This window comes from Podarcis cretensis (genome assembly GCF_951804945.1).
Source record: "Podarcis cretensis genome assembly, chromosome: 8".
NCBI classification, from domain to species: domain Eukaryota; kingdom Metazoa; phylum Chordata; class Lepidosauria; order Squamata; family Lacertidae; genus Podarcis; species Podarcis cretensis.
In genome coordinates this window covers 4213210-4228102 of record NC_137177.1, presented here as the reverse complement: position 1 = coordinate 4228102, position 14893 = coordinate 4213210, and the positions used below count along the sequence as shown (strand labels likewise).

General features: G+C 47.8%; 1 protein-coding gene across 2 annotated transcripts; it reads right to left on the bottom strand.

The window, feature by feature from the left end:
* Window positions 1-1296: 1296 nt before the first annotated feature.
* On the bottom strand, window positions 1297-13119 carry LOC307221269 (uncharacterized protein). Of its 2 annotated transcripts, XM_079985687.1 has the most exons (7): window positions 12662-13119; window positions 12461-12550; window positions 10616-10705; window positions 7853-8125; window positions 4385-4554; window positions 3212-3288; window positions 1297-1684 (listed from the first exon to the last, which is right to left on the bottom strand). In XM_079985687.1, the coding sequence occupies exons 1-7, from the start codon at window positions 12729-12731 to the stop codon at window positions 1558-1560; spliced, it is 897 nt and encodes a 298-aa protein (XP_079841813.1). In that variant the 5' UTR covers window positions 12732-13119; the 3' UTR covers window positions 1297-1557. The 2 variants fall into 2 exon arrangements, with proteins under 2 accessions (XP_079841813.1, XP_079841812.1); XM_079985686.1 differs by having other exon boundaries at window positions 12461-13119.
* Between the last annotated feature and the right edge of the window lie 1774 nt (window positions 13120-14893).

The window sequence follows — 14893 nt, the reverse complement described above, 5'->3', positions numbered from 1 at the left end:
CACATCCCTAGAATGCGTTTAAAACCAAAATCGCATTTGGATAGAAACTGTTTCTCAGGCGGCTAGTCCTAATCTTTATAACCCTGTACCTTCTTCCAGAAGGCAGAAGCTGAAAGAGATCATTTCCGGGGTGCGCACTATCCTGCGCTATCTCTGCAGTTTTCTTATGGCCCCTGGCAGCATAGATTTGATCCAAGGTGGGAAGAGTGCACCCAATTATTCTCTCTGCAGTCTTTACAACCCTGGACAGCATTGTTTTTTCCCTGGCCGTGCAGCTCCCAAACCACACACACAGACCATAACTTAATACACTCTCCACAGTACAGTGGTAAAATGCCATCAACAGGTCCTTTGAGAGATTGTTTTCCGGAGGAAGGGAGACGATCCTTGTGTTCAAATCCTGCTTGCAGTTTTCCCACAGGCTTCTGGAAGCTGGACCAGGTCAGGGGAACATGAGATGAAGACACCTTTGCAATAAACACCCTATAAGTGCCAATTTATTCTGAAATAAGCAGTTTATTTTTAAACTCCTTACAAAATAGGCAGTATCATAAACACACGGATATATCGATTGCTATTGTTAGCCTTCGTTTGAATACTGGGAAAGTTGTGTGCACAGGCAGGGGCCAGGAGCATCTTGTAAAAAAAGAGCAGTCACAATACCAGACAGACCAGGGGTTAGGAGGAGATAGATCTGGAGATCTATAGACCTAGATATAGATGATAGATAGATAGATAGATAGATAGATAGATAGATAGATAGATAGATATAGATGATAGATTAGATAGACCTAGACAGCATCTTAAAAAGCAGAGACATCACCTTGCCAACAAAGGTCCGTATAGTTAAAACTATGGTTTTCCCAGTAGTGATGTATGGAAGTGAGAGCTGGACCATAAAGAAGGCTGATCACCAAAGAATGGATGCTTTTGAATTCTGGTGCTGGAGGAGACTCTTGAGAGTCCCATGGACTGCAAGAAGATCAAACCTCTCCATTCTGAAGGAAATCAGCCCTGAGTGCTCCCTGGAAGGACAGATCCTGAATCTGAGGCTCCAATACTTTGGCCATCTCATGAGAAGAGAAGACTCCCTGGAAAAGACCCTAATGTTGGGAAAGATGGAGGGCACAAGGAGAAGGGGACGATGGAGGACGAGATGGTTGGACCGTGTTCTTGAAGCATGAGTTTGACCAAACTGCGGGAGGCGGTGGAAGACAGGAGTGCCTGGCATGCTCTGGTCCAGGGGGTCACGAAGAGTCGGACACAACTAAACGACTAAACAACAACAAGTGCCAATTTATTCTGAAATAAGCAGTTTATTTTAAACTCCTTACAAAATAGGCAGTATCATAAAAACACGGATATTGATTGCTGTCTTTAGCCTTTGTTTGAATACTGGGAAAGGTGTGTGTGCATGCAGGGGCCAGGAGCATCTTGTAAAAAAAGAGCGATCACAATACCAGACAGACCAGGGGTTAGGAGGAGATAGATCTGGACCTCCTGCAAGATCTCTGGGTGATTTGCAGCAGATCAAAAAAGGTTCTGACTCTCAGCTGTTCATGACCAGGGACTGGACTTGGCTATCTTTTGACAGATGTACAGAGACTTTCTGCCACAGGATTCTTGTTTCAGGCCTTCTTGGGTCACTTGCACACAGTCCTTATTAGGTTTAGATTTCAGAGGTCTGAAAGAAAATTAATCAACAAAGCAAAAAGGTCACAGCTTGCCTTGCCATTTGTAATGCTCACATTCTGAAGTATCTGTAGTGACTTTGGAAGCCAGATTTGACCATCGCCAAACGGCTCAAATGTGAACCTGGCCAGCTGCCCTGGGCTCATCTCTGCTCCCTCTGGCCCCATATCTATAAGGCCTGGGTCCAAACAGCTGCCCTGCGCTTTCTAGGCATGGGTCCAAGTGCTTTTGCCCCTGCCCCACCACTTTCCACGGGGAAAAACCAGCTCATTGGTGAGAATTTGGAGCAAACGTCAGTCCAGAGTAAGCCCAAATGATATTTGCTCCGATTCAGCAGTAAAGATCAGGTTTCCCTGGGGGGAAGTGGCCTTGCACAGGCCAATACTTATTTTCATACCCTCCAACATTTCTCCGATGAAAATAGGGACGTCCTATTCCATTGTTGTTGTTGTTGTTGCTGCTGTTGTTGTTACCCAGTCCATCTGACTTTGTTGACCCAGACACTTTGGGTGGCTTCCAACATACAGTCGTACCTTGGTGCTCCAACAGAATGCGTTCCAGGAGTCCATTTGACTCCCGAAACTGTTCGAAAACCAAGGCGCTGCTTCCAATTGGCTGTAGGAGCATAACTGCACCCAATCAGAAGCCGTGGAAGCCGTGCCGTACATTCGGCTTCCAAAAATTGTTCGAAAACCAGGTTTTGGTCGTTCGGGAGTCGATTTGTTCAGGAGCCAAGGTGTTTGAGAGCCAAGCTACGACGGTATATAAAAACATAATAAAACATTAAACATTAAAAGAAACCTTCCCTATACAGGGCTGCCTTCAGGTGTTTTGTAAAGATTGCATAGTTACTTATCTCCTTGACTCGGGGGTCGCATAACTCCGGACCCTCCAACATTTCTTCAAGGAAAATAGGGACACCCTAAGGAAAAGCGGGACATTCCAGGATCAAATCAGAAACCGGGACGGCTTCTGTGAATCTGGGATTGTCCCTGGAAAAAGGGAGATTTTGCACTGTGAGTTGTCGATCCTTGCAAATGGCCAGTGGGCCTCTGCTTGGGAGAGAATGGAGAAGGGCAACCATTCAAGCTAGATTATAAAAGGCCAAGAGTCTGGCTGGGCATTAAAAGGAGGCAGAACCACGTCGGTGTCATCATCATCATCATCACTTATCATTTATACCACAGTATAAATACCCCAGCCACTCTGGGCGGCTTCCAACAGAATATTAAAATACAATAACCTATTAAACATTAAAAGCTTCCCTAAACAGGGCTGCCTTCAGATGTCTTCTAAAAGTCTGGTAGTTGTTTTTCTCTTTGACATCTGGTGGGAGGGCGTTCCACAGGGCGGGTGCCACCACCGAGAAGGCCCTCTGCCTGGTTCCCTGCAACTTGGCTTCTCGCAGTGAGGGAACTGCCAGAAGGCCCTCAGCACTGGACCTCAGTGTCCAGGCAGAAGGATGTGTTACGTTCTGCTCCTTAGTGAGTGACAAACAGCTCAGTGCTTCTCTACTTACCCTGAATAGGGTGAATAATCCACCCATGCAAATACTCCTTTCAGCCCAATCCAAAATGGCATTGAATGCAGAGAGTTCTAGAGTTGGGAGAAGAAGCAAAACATTGGAGTCCTGAATGACCAGCCTCATGCCATGTCTACTGAGGGAAGGGGCTGCTAGTTTGATGGCTGGGTGGGAGCGCCTGCTTCCAAGGGGCTCACTCAATTTCCCTCCCAGCGGGGACAGATCAGGAAGACAGATCAGGAAGAAACCGTCCCTCTCCACACCCACCCCAAAGAGGGCCATTGTTGAGGTTCCACAGAGCTCTTTGCTGATGTCTGTTCGGCTACTTAAGGAGGTCTCTATAGGAGTATATTTCCTGCCAACCTAGCAGTTCAAAAGCACCCCAGAGTGCAAGTAGATAAATAGGTACCACTCTGGCAGGAAGGTAAACGGCGTTTCCGTGCACTGCTCTGGTTCGCCAGAAGCGGCTTCGTCATGCTGGCCACATGACCCGGAAGCTGCACGCCGGCTCCCTCGGCCAATAAAGTGAGATGAGCGCCACAATCCCAGAGTCGGCCACGACTAGACTTTATGGTCAGGGGTCCCTTTACCTTTTTATAGGAATATATTGTATTATAAAATGGGGTTTCAGAGTTTTTAGGGGGTTTTGAATGTCTTATGTAGCTTTTTCAATTTCATTGATCTGTATGGGACAATGACAATAAAGATATCATATATCATATCATATCATATCATATCATATCATATCATATCATATCATATCATATCATCATATCGTACTTTCCTGAGGTTAGAACTGTAGGGAGAGGGAACGATTTTCCTGCTCTGGGACATGAAGAGCCACAGGACAGCAGAAACCTCAAAAACTGCAAATCCTCATCACAGCCCTTGCCTCATTTCGAAGCAGGGGCCCAATCCTGCTCTGATCTGCAGCCAGTCTGCACCCCTCAACAGACAGCCTTTGAGGAGAGGCAGCAAAGTTGCAACAGGGTCCTTTCCGCTTTTTAAGATTGGCTGTGAACGCCACATTTCCCTCCCTTTCCCCTTTCTGTTCTGTGAGCATGGAGTGGCCTTCAAGTTTCCCCCTTCAGGATTGACGGCGGAGCCCCTCCCTCCCTCCCTCCCTCCCTCACCCCACCCATTAGGCCATGCTACCCGTTTTCACCAGACCATTAAGACTTGGGAACGCTGCAGCTCCTCAGCACTCCAGGGACCTCTCAAAACAAGCAGCAGGGATTTGTTCTTCGCACAGTCAGTCTTGCTTTCTGCCCAAGTCCTCTTTTCCGCTGAAATCCACAGGCATTTCCATCGGAAGAGCTTCCACTGAGGGGGGCAGCAGCCTGGGACGGAGACACAAAAGGCCAGGAGAGGGTCTTAGCTGCAGCTCTTCTCAGCTGGGCTCAGGGCACCTCAGAGACCCCCAGCCAATGTGGTGAGATGCTATTTGTTCAGAGGCCACAAGCTCCATAAGCTGGTCTGTGCTACGTCTGCAGGGTGGCAGGGATCATTTGGGAACAATTTAGGACTCATCCAGAACACAGGTAACGCTGTGGGTTAAACCACAGAGCCTAGAACTTGCCAATCAGAAGGTTGGCGGTTCAAATCCCCGCGATGGGGTGAGCTCCTGTTGCTCGGTCCCTGCTCCTGCCAACCTAGCAGTTTGAAAGCACGAAGGTCAAGTAGATAAATAGGTACCACTCCAGCGGGAAGGTAAACAGCGTTTCCGTGCGCTGCTCTGGTTCGCCAGAAGCGGCTTAGTCATGCTGGCCACATGACCCAGAAGCTGTACGCCGGCTCCCTCAGCCAATAAAGCAAGATGAGCACCGCAACCCCAGAGTCGGTCACGACTGGACCTGATGGTCAGGGGTCCCTTTACCTTTTAAGGACTCATCCACGCTACCCTTTTGCCCCTCACTTCCTAGGCAGAATTTTTCCAGTCCATGTCCAAGTCACTTTCCCCCCAGGAAAATCCACTCTTTAATGCTGAATTGGAACAAATGGCAATTCAGGTTTTCCAAAGATTGCTATTTGCACCGATTCAGCGCTAAAGAGCGGGATTTTGCAGGGGAAAGGGAAAAAACCGTACACTCTTATGCACTCTTTGCTTGACTGTAAAGCCATGCATTTAGACAGATGGAGGCATCTGTGAGACATTTAATTTACCCCAGAGCCCATACTTGGGTAATATTAGCAGAAACCCAAAAGCCACAAAGGTTGGTCCTCTCCAGGGTTGTCTCAGGCCAGAAATAAGTGTGTCCCCCCCAAAAAAAATTACTACCTTTATTTGCATGCTGCACAACAAAAGATCTTGCAGTAAATAAAACAATTTGGGTAAAAGAATAAGATATAAAACTGTAAAACCAAGGCAGGTGTTAACCCAGATGGCAATTCTCCTATGACTGCCAGTCATTATGGCCAACTGATGTTTGTTCTGGCCTAACGTTGCTTGCTACTTTATCATACCCTCCAACATTTCTCTGATGAAAATGGAGATGTCCTATTCAATAATAATAATAATAATAATAATAATAATAATAATAATAATTTTATTATATATATCCTGACCATCTCACTCAGTTGCTGCAGCCACTCTGGGTGGCTTCCAACATACATAAAAACATAATAAAACATTAAACATTTTTAAAATCCTTCCCTATGCAGGGCTGCCTTCGGGTGTCTTCTAAAGGTTGTACAGTTACTTATCTCCTTGGCTCGGGGGCCGCATAACTCTGGAACCTCCAACATTTATCTGATGAATATAAGGACATCCCAAGGAAAAGTGGGACATTCCGGGATCAAATCGAAAACGGGGATGGCTTCTGTAAATTCGGGAATGTCCTTGGAAAATAGGGGCACCTGGGAGAGTCTGCTTTATTCTTTCTGCTTCCATAATTTTTTGCCCCTGGGTACCAGCAATATGGGACGTGGGTGGTGCTGTGGGTTAAACCACAGAGCCTAGGAATTGCCGATCAGAAGGTTGGCGGTTCGAATCCCCGCGACGGGGTGAGCTCCCGTGGCTTGGTCCCTGCTCTTGCCAGCCTAGCATTTTGAAAGCATGAAGGTCAAGTAGATAAATAGGTACCGCTACGGTGGAAAGGTAAATGGCGTTTCCGTGTGCTGCTCTGGTTTGCCAGAAGCAGCTTAGTCATGCTGGCCACATGACCCGGAAGTTGTAAGCCGGCTCCCTTGGCCAGTAAAGCGAGATGAGTGCCGCAACCCCAGAGCCGGCCACAACTGGACCTAATGGTCATGGGTCCCTTTACCTTTACCAGCAATATGGAAAGATTCTTTAGTTTGGCAAGCACTAGTAAAAGGAGGGGAATCTCCCATTGCAGTGGGGGCAGAACGGGGGAAACTCATTCTGGTGATTCATGAACCCCTGCCCAGCACAAGTGAGAATCCCCCCCCCCCGCCACCGCCACCGCAGAAAGAATGTGGTTGGTCAAGGGAGCTGTGGGCTCAAAATGTTGAAAACAAGTGTTCCAGGGGGGTTCTGGTAAGTAAAACAAAGGAGTGGTGGCCATTAGGGAGAAATCAGCAGCTAAGAAGAAATGAACAAATGGCAGTTTTGACAACAAAAATTAAGGCAGAGACACAGCTCATCACCCACATTTGCTGGAGCATCAGAGCATGAAGAGCGCTCAGCCACCGTCGCACAGACAGCGGAGGAAGTGTGAGCACATGTATTTTGCATGCAGGTTCTGCTGGGCAAGAATCACCCCATTACGGGAAAATTAATGAAAGTGTCCTAAATATAGTGCGCCTAATGAGTGCATCATCCGCATGTCTGAAATAGTACGTGGTGCAATGCAGCAGCCATGCATATTTTATGATTTTTATCTATCTGAACTGCCCCATCGTGGTACTGTTGTAATGTGTTTTGTATACATCATGTGAGTGTCTGAGTGAGAGTGAGACAGGAAGTTTGAGTATGGTTGGAAGTTAGTTTCACTTCTGAAAGTGTTGCTGTTCTGTACTGGGACGCGGGTGGCACTGTGGGTTAAACCACAGAGCCTAAGGCTTGCCAATCAGAAGGTCGGCGGTTCGAATCCCCGCGACGGGGTGAGCTCCCGTTGCTCGGTCCCAGCTCCTGCCAACCTAGCAGTTCGAAAGCACGTCAAGTGCAAGTAGATAAATAGGTACCGCTCTGGCGGGAAGGTAAACGGCGTTTCCGTGCGCTGCTCTGGTTCTCCGGAAGTGGCTTAGTCCTGCTGGCCACATGACCCGGAAGCTGGACGCCGGCTCCCTCGGCCAGTAACGTGAGATGAGCGCCGCAACCCCAGAGTTGGCCACAACTGGATCTAATGGTCAGGGGTCCCTTTACCTTTTACCTATATAAGGCCTTGCACACCATTTTTAGAGATCTTCCTCCTTTCCTGCATGTGAGGCGAGCACCCTGTTGCAACAGTTCAATAAAGATCAGGCTTACCAGCTGCTTTGCTTCTCAATATTCTCTGGTTGGCCTCTGTTCTTTTCTCCGACCGATGGAGAACCTGCAAAGGACTCTATAAGGGCTCTTGTGTCCCCCATAAGGGAATACGGGCAGATTTTCGTTTATTACACCATGATTCCTGGAGGCAGCGATCAGCAAGGGGAGCACTCCCAGCCCGGCTGGAAAAGGGGGCAAACTGGACATACCAATCTGCTGGCAAGATCTGGCGTGCGTCAGATTGGTCTCCATCTCCCGGTTCTTCTGTTCCAGTCTGCTCTGGTCCTGACGCAGGAGGGTCAGGTTGCTCTCTGCTCGCCTCAGCTGTTCCCTGGCGTGTTTGAGTCCCGCCTCGGCCTCTCGTAGCATCTCCCGGGTTTGAGCCAGGCTCTCCTCCTTGGTTCTGATCCTCTGGGCCAGGGCGCTGCTGTTTGCGGCGTGGGCTTGGGAAGCCTCGCCGAGCTGCCGGGAGACCTGCCAGTCTGCAAAGCACAGGGGAGGGAGATGACCGGGGGCCACAATGCTGTTCTCTTGGGGGCACTGGACTCGGCTGCAGGCAGCAGGGCAGAGAGGCTAGATTACTGCAGTGCGCTCCCTGTGGGGTTTCCCTGGCGTCTGGTCCAGAAGCTGCGGTCATTGCAAAACGCCGCACCATAATTGCTAACAGGTGTGAGGCCCGGTCGGCTTAGGAAGTTTTAATCTGATTCTTTAGTTGATTCTAAAGAATCATGGCAAGAAAAATTGATGGACTATGCAGAACTGGCAAAACTGACATATAAGCTACGGGACAAGGATAACTATGACTTTAAGGATGAATGGGAACCCTTTACAAAGTATCTAAAGACCCAACAAAGCGAACTGGACTCCTTGGCAGGTTTTGAATAAACATTCACAAACTTTTTATTGATAATAATCAGCTAAATAGTTTGAGGATCTATACAACTTTGTAACATGCAGAAAACAGCAGTCTCACAGAAACCAAAGACAGGAACTGAGGGAAGTCGGGGGGTGGGGGTGGGTGGGTTTTGTGGGGGGGGGGAAGGGAGGAAAAATGGGGGTGAAATGGGGGGGGAAACAAGGATGATGTGTTTTTGGATAATATGTCTTGTTTTAATTTTGAATAAAAAAACTTTGAAAAAGGAAGTTTTAATCTGTTTCAAGTATTTTAACTGTTTGTATGTTTCAAAGTATGGCTTTGAATTTTTTCTTGATTTTCTTGTTTTTGGGGTTGTTTCTTTTTAAAAAAACCAATCCAGCGGTGTATAAATTTTATGAAATAAAATAATAAATAAATCCCCACTTGAAGGCCATGAAGTCTACTAGGGTTGACGTTGGGCCAGTCACTACCTCTCAGGTTGAAAGTTTTAAATCACTGCTGTTAATTTTTCTTAAGTAGTAGCTGGATTGTGTCAATTTTTGTAAACCCCTTTGAGGTTGGGGGGGGTAGAGGGGGAGTGTTTTACAGTTGAGCGATGCATACATTTTATAAAATAAAAATAAATAAAGACACACCCAGAGCTGTTTTTGAAGAAATCCTCAGTTAGGCTATGTGAAATTGCAATTTCCCACCTCTCCCATTCCTCTGGAGGGGAAACTGATGGAGGCTGGAGGCTAGCTGCCTCTGAATACCACTTAGCTGGTGTATTCAGTTCCCACCTACAGTCTTCTTCCCACCCTGTCTATCTGATTGACCACTGTGCAAACAAGATGCTGGACTTAGATGGACCACTGGCTTAACTCAGCAGCCAGGCTCTTCCTATGGAGGCCTATTGAGAAAGCAGAACCTCCATGCCCAGGCACAGTCTACCTCTGAATACCAGATAATGGAGATCAACAGTTGGAGAAGACATTTGCACTCAGGACCTGCTGTGAAGCCTCCCTTTCAGGCACTTGTGTGAATGTTTGGCCTGATCCAGCCTGAGAGCTCTTTTTAGATATTGGTGCTCTCTCATGGGAACATGGCTGCTACTGAGCACCAATGCTAGCAGAGCTCCAGTGGCAGGTAAATATTTGAGCAGGCATTTGGCCTCTCTCGGCTCGTGCAGTTACGTTCTCTGTATATTGCTTCCTTCAACACTGGTGATCTTTGCTTCTTCCAGTACACTGATATTAGTTCGCCTGTCTTCCCAAGAGATGTGTAAAATCTAAAAAAATGTAGTATAAACACTGGCAACTGGGAAACACTGGCCTGTGAGCGCTCCAGTTGGAGAACAGCCTTTACCAAAGGTGTCCTGGGCTTTGAAGACACTCGAACTCAGGGCGCAAGGGAGAAACGTGCTAAGAGGAAGGCACGCTTGGCAAATCCACACCGTGATTAACTCCCACCCGGAAACCAATGTCCCCACTGTGGAAGGACGTGTGGATCCAGAATTGGCCTCCACAGTCACTTACGGACTCATTGTTCAAACTGTGTTTATGGAAGACAATCTTACTCGGCTACGAGTGATCACCAAAGAAGAAGAAGAAAAAGAAGAAGAAGAGGAGGAGGAAAAGGAAGAAGAAGAAGAAGAAGAAGAAGAAGAAGAAGAAGAAGAAGAAGAAGAAGAAAAGGAAGAAGAAGAGGAAGAAGAAGAGGAAGAAGAAGAGGAAGAAGAAGAAGAAGAAGAAGAAGAAGAAGAAGAAGAAGAAGAAGAGAAAAGGAAGAAGACGAAGAAGACGAAGAAGAGGAGGAGGAGGAGAAAAGGAAGAAGACGAAGAAGAAGAAGAAAAGGAAGAAGAAGAGGAAGAAGAAGATGAAGAAGATGAAGAAGAAGAAGAGAAAAGGAAGACGAAGACGAAGACGACGAAGACGAAGAAGAAGAAGAAGAAGAAGAAGAAGAAGAAGAAGAAGAAGAAGAAGAAGAAAACATTGCTTGATTCCACACCAGGCTGTGTTTTGGTTAAATACTGTGTTGCTGCAAGTTGCTCCTCAATCTGGGACCACGTGAATCCTGAAGAGCGGCAGGTTACAAACAGCTTAAATAAATACTCACAACCGACTACGAATCCAACAGTAGTGGCAAAGAAGAAGAGGGAGACTGCCAGGAGGGCCACGGCTGCATGGTAGGTTTGACGCCTCGGCCCTAGAAGAGAAACCCGGGGAGGGGATGAACTGTGGAACTCCCTCCCACAGGAGGTAGGAATGTCTAACTTGGATGGCTTCAAAATCAAGTTGGGGAAATTCGTGGAGGAGGAGGAGGAGGAGGAGGAGAGGGCTACCAAAGGCTCCTTGCCAAAGTGGATCTGCTCAGTCTCCACAGTCAAGAAGCAGGAAATGATTCTGAATCCCAGTTGCTGGAAACTGCAAGAGGGGTAGAGATCCCGCTTCCTGGTTTCCCTTTGGTGCAACTGGTTCTTAAAAGAGGTCTTATGGCTACCTGCCAGGGATTCTCGGGTTGTGATTTCTGCTATGCAGGGGGTTGGACTAGAGGACCTTTGGGGGGCCACCTTCCAAATCTACAATTCTATGATCCCTCCCCTAATAATAATAATAATAATAATATAATTTATTATTTATACCCCACCCATCTGGCTGGGTTTCTCCAGCCACTCTGGGCGGCTCCCAACAGAATATTAAAAACACGATAAAACATCAAACATTAAAAACTTCCCTAAACAGGGCTGCCTGGTTCTAAAAAGCTGTGGTTGGGGGGGAAAGTGAAGAGGAACCACGGATCTGCATGTCCAGAACAAAGCAGCTCACGGCAATATTCATGAAACACCATGCTGTTTCCAAATTAGAACTATGAAAAGGAATGCATTTGTGAGGGGCAGTGAGAGGAGGACAATGAATATAATAATAATAATAATTCATTATTTATACCCCTCCCATCTGGCTGGGTTTCCCCAGCCACTCTGGGCGGCTTCCAGTAAAACACTAAAATACAATAACCCATTAAACATTAAAAGCTTCCCTAAACAGGGCTGCCTTCAGATGTCTTCTAAAAGTTTGGTAGTTATTTTTCTCTTTGGCATCTGGTGGGAGGGCGTTCCACAGGGCGGGCGCCACCACCGAGAAGGCCCTCTGCCTGGTTCCCTGTAACTTGGCTTCTCGCAGTGAGGGAACCGCCAGAAGGCCCTCGGCTCTGGACCTCAGCGTCCGGGCAGAATGATGGAGGTGGAGACGCTCCTTCAGGTATACTGGACCGAGGCCGTTTAGGGCTTTCAAGGTCAGCACCAAGACTTTGAATTGTGCTTGGAAACGTACTGGGAGCCAGTGAGGTCAGCAGCAAAACAGAGAAGTGTACAAGAAACCTCCTATGTATGCAGAACATTTAGTTCCTAAGAGTTCAGAAGCAGGTGCTGTCGTTATGCTTTTGTTTGAAAGATAACCTACCACCCTCCCTTTCCTAAATGATAGACCAAGGCAGCAAACAGCATCACTACTGGAATAATAACTAAAGCATTAAACACAAGAATTGCCTCCTGGGTCAAGCCCATCTAGTCCTGCAGACACTTCTTTCATTACCCAAACATCCCAAGGAGGGTAATAGCAATTAGAGCACAATATTTAAAACAAACTACAGTCAGACAAAAATAAGGTGGGTCCTTAAGAACACACACAGCCAGGGTCAAAAGCCAGGGGGAAGAGGTGTGTCTTCAGCATCCTCTGGAAGCTGTGCAATGAGGGTGCCACAGCTTAGGGGCCGCCACAGAGGAGGCCCTCTCCTGCTGGACTACCCCAGAAGCCTCTGAGGGGAGAAGAACCACCAAGAGGGCTCCCTCTGCCAGTCTCAACACCTGAAGCGGTCTGCAGGTAAGGAGGTGGTTTTTCAAGAATCTTCTCTCCAGTCCTTACTGGCAAGACCTACCTCACCAGGGCAATACTCAGCACTCACCTTTTGCAGGCTCTGAGCTGCTGGGGGCCTTTTCTGCCTCAGGCCTGGCCCCCTGGACGTTCTCGTAGGTGAGCTCCTCCTCAGTTGTCTCTGGAAAAGGAGATGGGAGTGAGCAGCAAACTTTGCCGTAGTATTGAAAAAGCTGCAAAGCCGTTGGGAGGTTTGGACAGACAGACAGACAGACAGACAGCCTCACAGTACCTTGCCGCTGGATCTTCTCCAGAGGAACCTTCCCGAATCTCAGGTCCACGTAGGTCACATCCTGAGACATCCTGGGGATGGGAGAACCTGGGTCACTGCTCTCGCGGCACCCGAGAGTGACTTATGGTACTTTGGAGGGAAGTCACTTGGTCTCTGCTGAAAAGGGGTTTCGTTGCTGCTGGTTCCCGTAAGCAGAAACTTGTGAAGACTAGGTGGACTCAGCCACGCATGAGTAAAAACCCTTCCTTGACTGGGCTGATGTCATTTGAGAAGTGAAAGTCTTCTCTCATCTCTAACTTTCTCTTCACTTCTGTTTGTTTCCCTGGGGGCAGCTGAAGGCTGCTGAGATTGGCAAGTGATTCTTCCGATGTGTAGTTTTTGAGATGTGCTGTAGGAGTCTAAAAAGAGCCTGCTTTGGGCAAGAGATGTTGGACACAATATAATGTTGGAAGATTGGGAAAGGCTGTGGAAACGCCGTTTACCTTCCCGCTGGTAAGCGGTCCCTATTTATCTACTTGCACCCGGAGGTGCTTTCGAACTGCTAGGTTGGCAGGTGCTGGGACCGAGCAGCGGGAGCGCACCCCGCCGCAGGGATTCGAACCGCCGACCTTTCGATCGGCAAGCCCTAGGCGCTGAGGCTTTAACCCACAGCGCCACCTCGTGATAGTAAATATTAAGGATTAAAATATTAATAAAGGAGAGGTTAGTAAATGAAAGGAGTTAATATTATTAGAAATATGAATTTGGAGAACTGTTATATAGGTGATATAACGAAATTCAGTTAGAGGGGTTTCGGGGAAGTCAGTTATCAATGTAATGAGAATTAGGTACAGTGGTGCCTCGCAAGACGAAAAGAATCCGTTCTGCGAGTCTCTTCGTCTTGCGGTTTTTTTGTCTTGCGAAGCAAGCCCATTAGCGGCTTAGCGGATCAGCTGATAAGCGGCTTAGCGGATCAGCTGATAAGCGGCTTAGCGGATCAGCTGATAAGCGGCTTAGCGGATCTGCTGTTAAGCGGATCAGCGGATTAGCGGATCAGCTGATAAGCGGCTTAGCGGCTTAGAAAAAGGGGGGGGAACCCGCAGGAACTCGCAAGACATTTCGTCTTGCGAAGCAAGCCCATAGGAAATTCGTTTTGCGAAGCACCTCCAAAACGGAAAACCCTTTCATCTAGCGGGTTTTCCGTCTTGCGAGGCATTCGTCTTGCAGGGCACCACTGTATTTGAAGAAACAATTTTTCTTTGTGTTTAACGTATTGTATTGTAGTGTAATGTGTTTCTCTTGTGTGTTTTGTTATGTCATTTTTGTGATAAATGTAGAAAATCAATAAAATAAATTGGGGGGGGGGGGAGAGAAGAAGAGCCTGCTGGGCCAGACCAGTTGCCCATCTGCCACAGCATCCTGTTCTCGCAGCAGGACCCAAACACAGGAGCCCTTTGCCCTCCAACTGTGAGGGCAGAGCAAAGCCGTCGTGGCCAGTACCCATCAATAGCTTTCAACAAGCAGGATTCAAACACAAGAGCGTTTTCTCCCCTCTTGTGTCTTCCAGCAACTGAGATTCAGAAGCATTACTACTGCCTCCGACTATGGTGGCAGAGCAGAGGCATCCTGGTTGGTACCCGTCAGTAGCCCTCTCCTCCTCCATGAAATTCCCTGGTCCTCTTTTAAAGCCTTGTCCTCTTTTAAAGGATGCGGGTGGCACTGTGGGCTAAACCACTGAGCTTCTTGGGCTTGCCGATCAGAAGGTCGGCGGTTCGAATCCCCGCGACGGGGTGAGCTCCCATTGCTCGGTCCCTGCTCCTGCCAACCTAGCAGTTCGAAAGCACGTCAAAGTGTGAGTAGATAAATAGGTACCGCTCTGGCGGGAAGGTAAACGGCATTTCCGTGGGTGCTGCTCTGGTTTCGCCAGAAGCGGCTTAGTCATGCTGGCCACATGACCCGGAAGCTGTACGCCGGCTCCTTCGGCCAATAAAGCGAGATGAGCGCCGCAACCCCAGAGTCGGCCACAACTGGACCTAACAGTCAGGGGTCCCTTTGCCTTACTAGGTTGCCTCCCGTGCGAGGGGTTGGAATTTGGAAGGGAACTAATCTGTAGATTAAAATTTAAACCTCCTGACCCACGTGTGGGAGAGACAAAGAACAAGTAACTGGAAAGCCTTTGAGCGGAGTAAAATATCCAGTGTGTTTTTCAGCTTATTAATAAGCTTAGGAATATTATTGATTTGATTTGTATAC

Bases quoted from the DNA above. Each gene is read 5' to 3' on its own strand.
- LOC307221269 (XM_079985686.1), bottom strand. From the start codon at position 12,731: ATGTCTCAGGATGTGACCTACGTGGACCTGAGATTCGGGAAGGTTCCT. The intron at 10,706-12,460 runs GTGAGTGCTGAG...TTTCTCTTCTAG, and splicing joins CAGCTCAGAGCCTGCAAAAG to GGCCGAGGCGTCAAACCTAC. The intron at 1,685-3,211 runs GTAAGTAGAGAA...ATTTTCTTTCAG, and splicing joins GATTATTCACCCTATTCAGG to ACCTCTGAAATCTAAACCTA.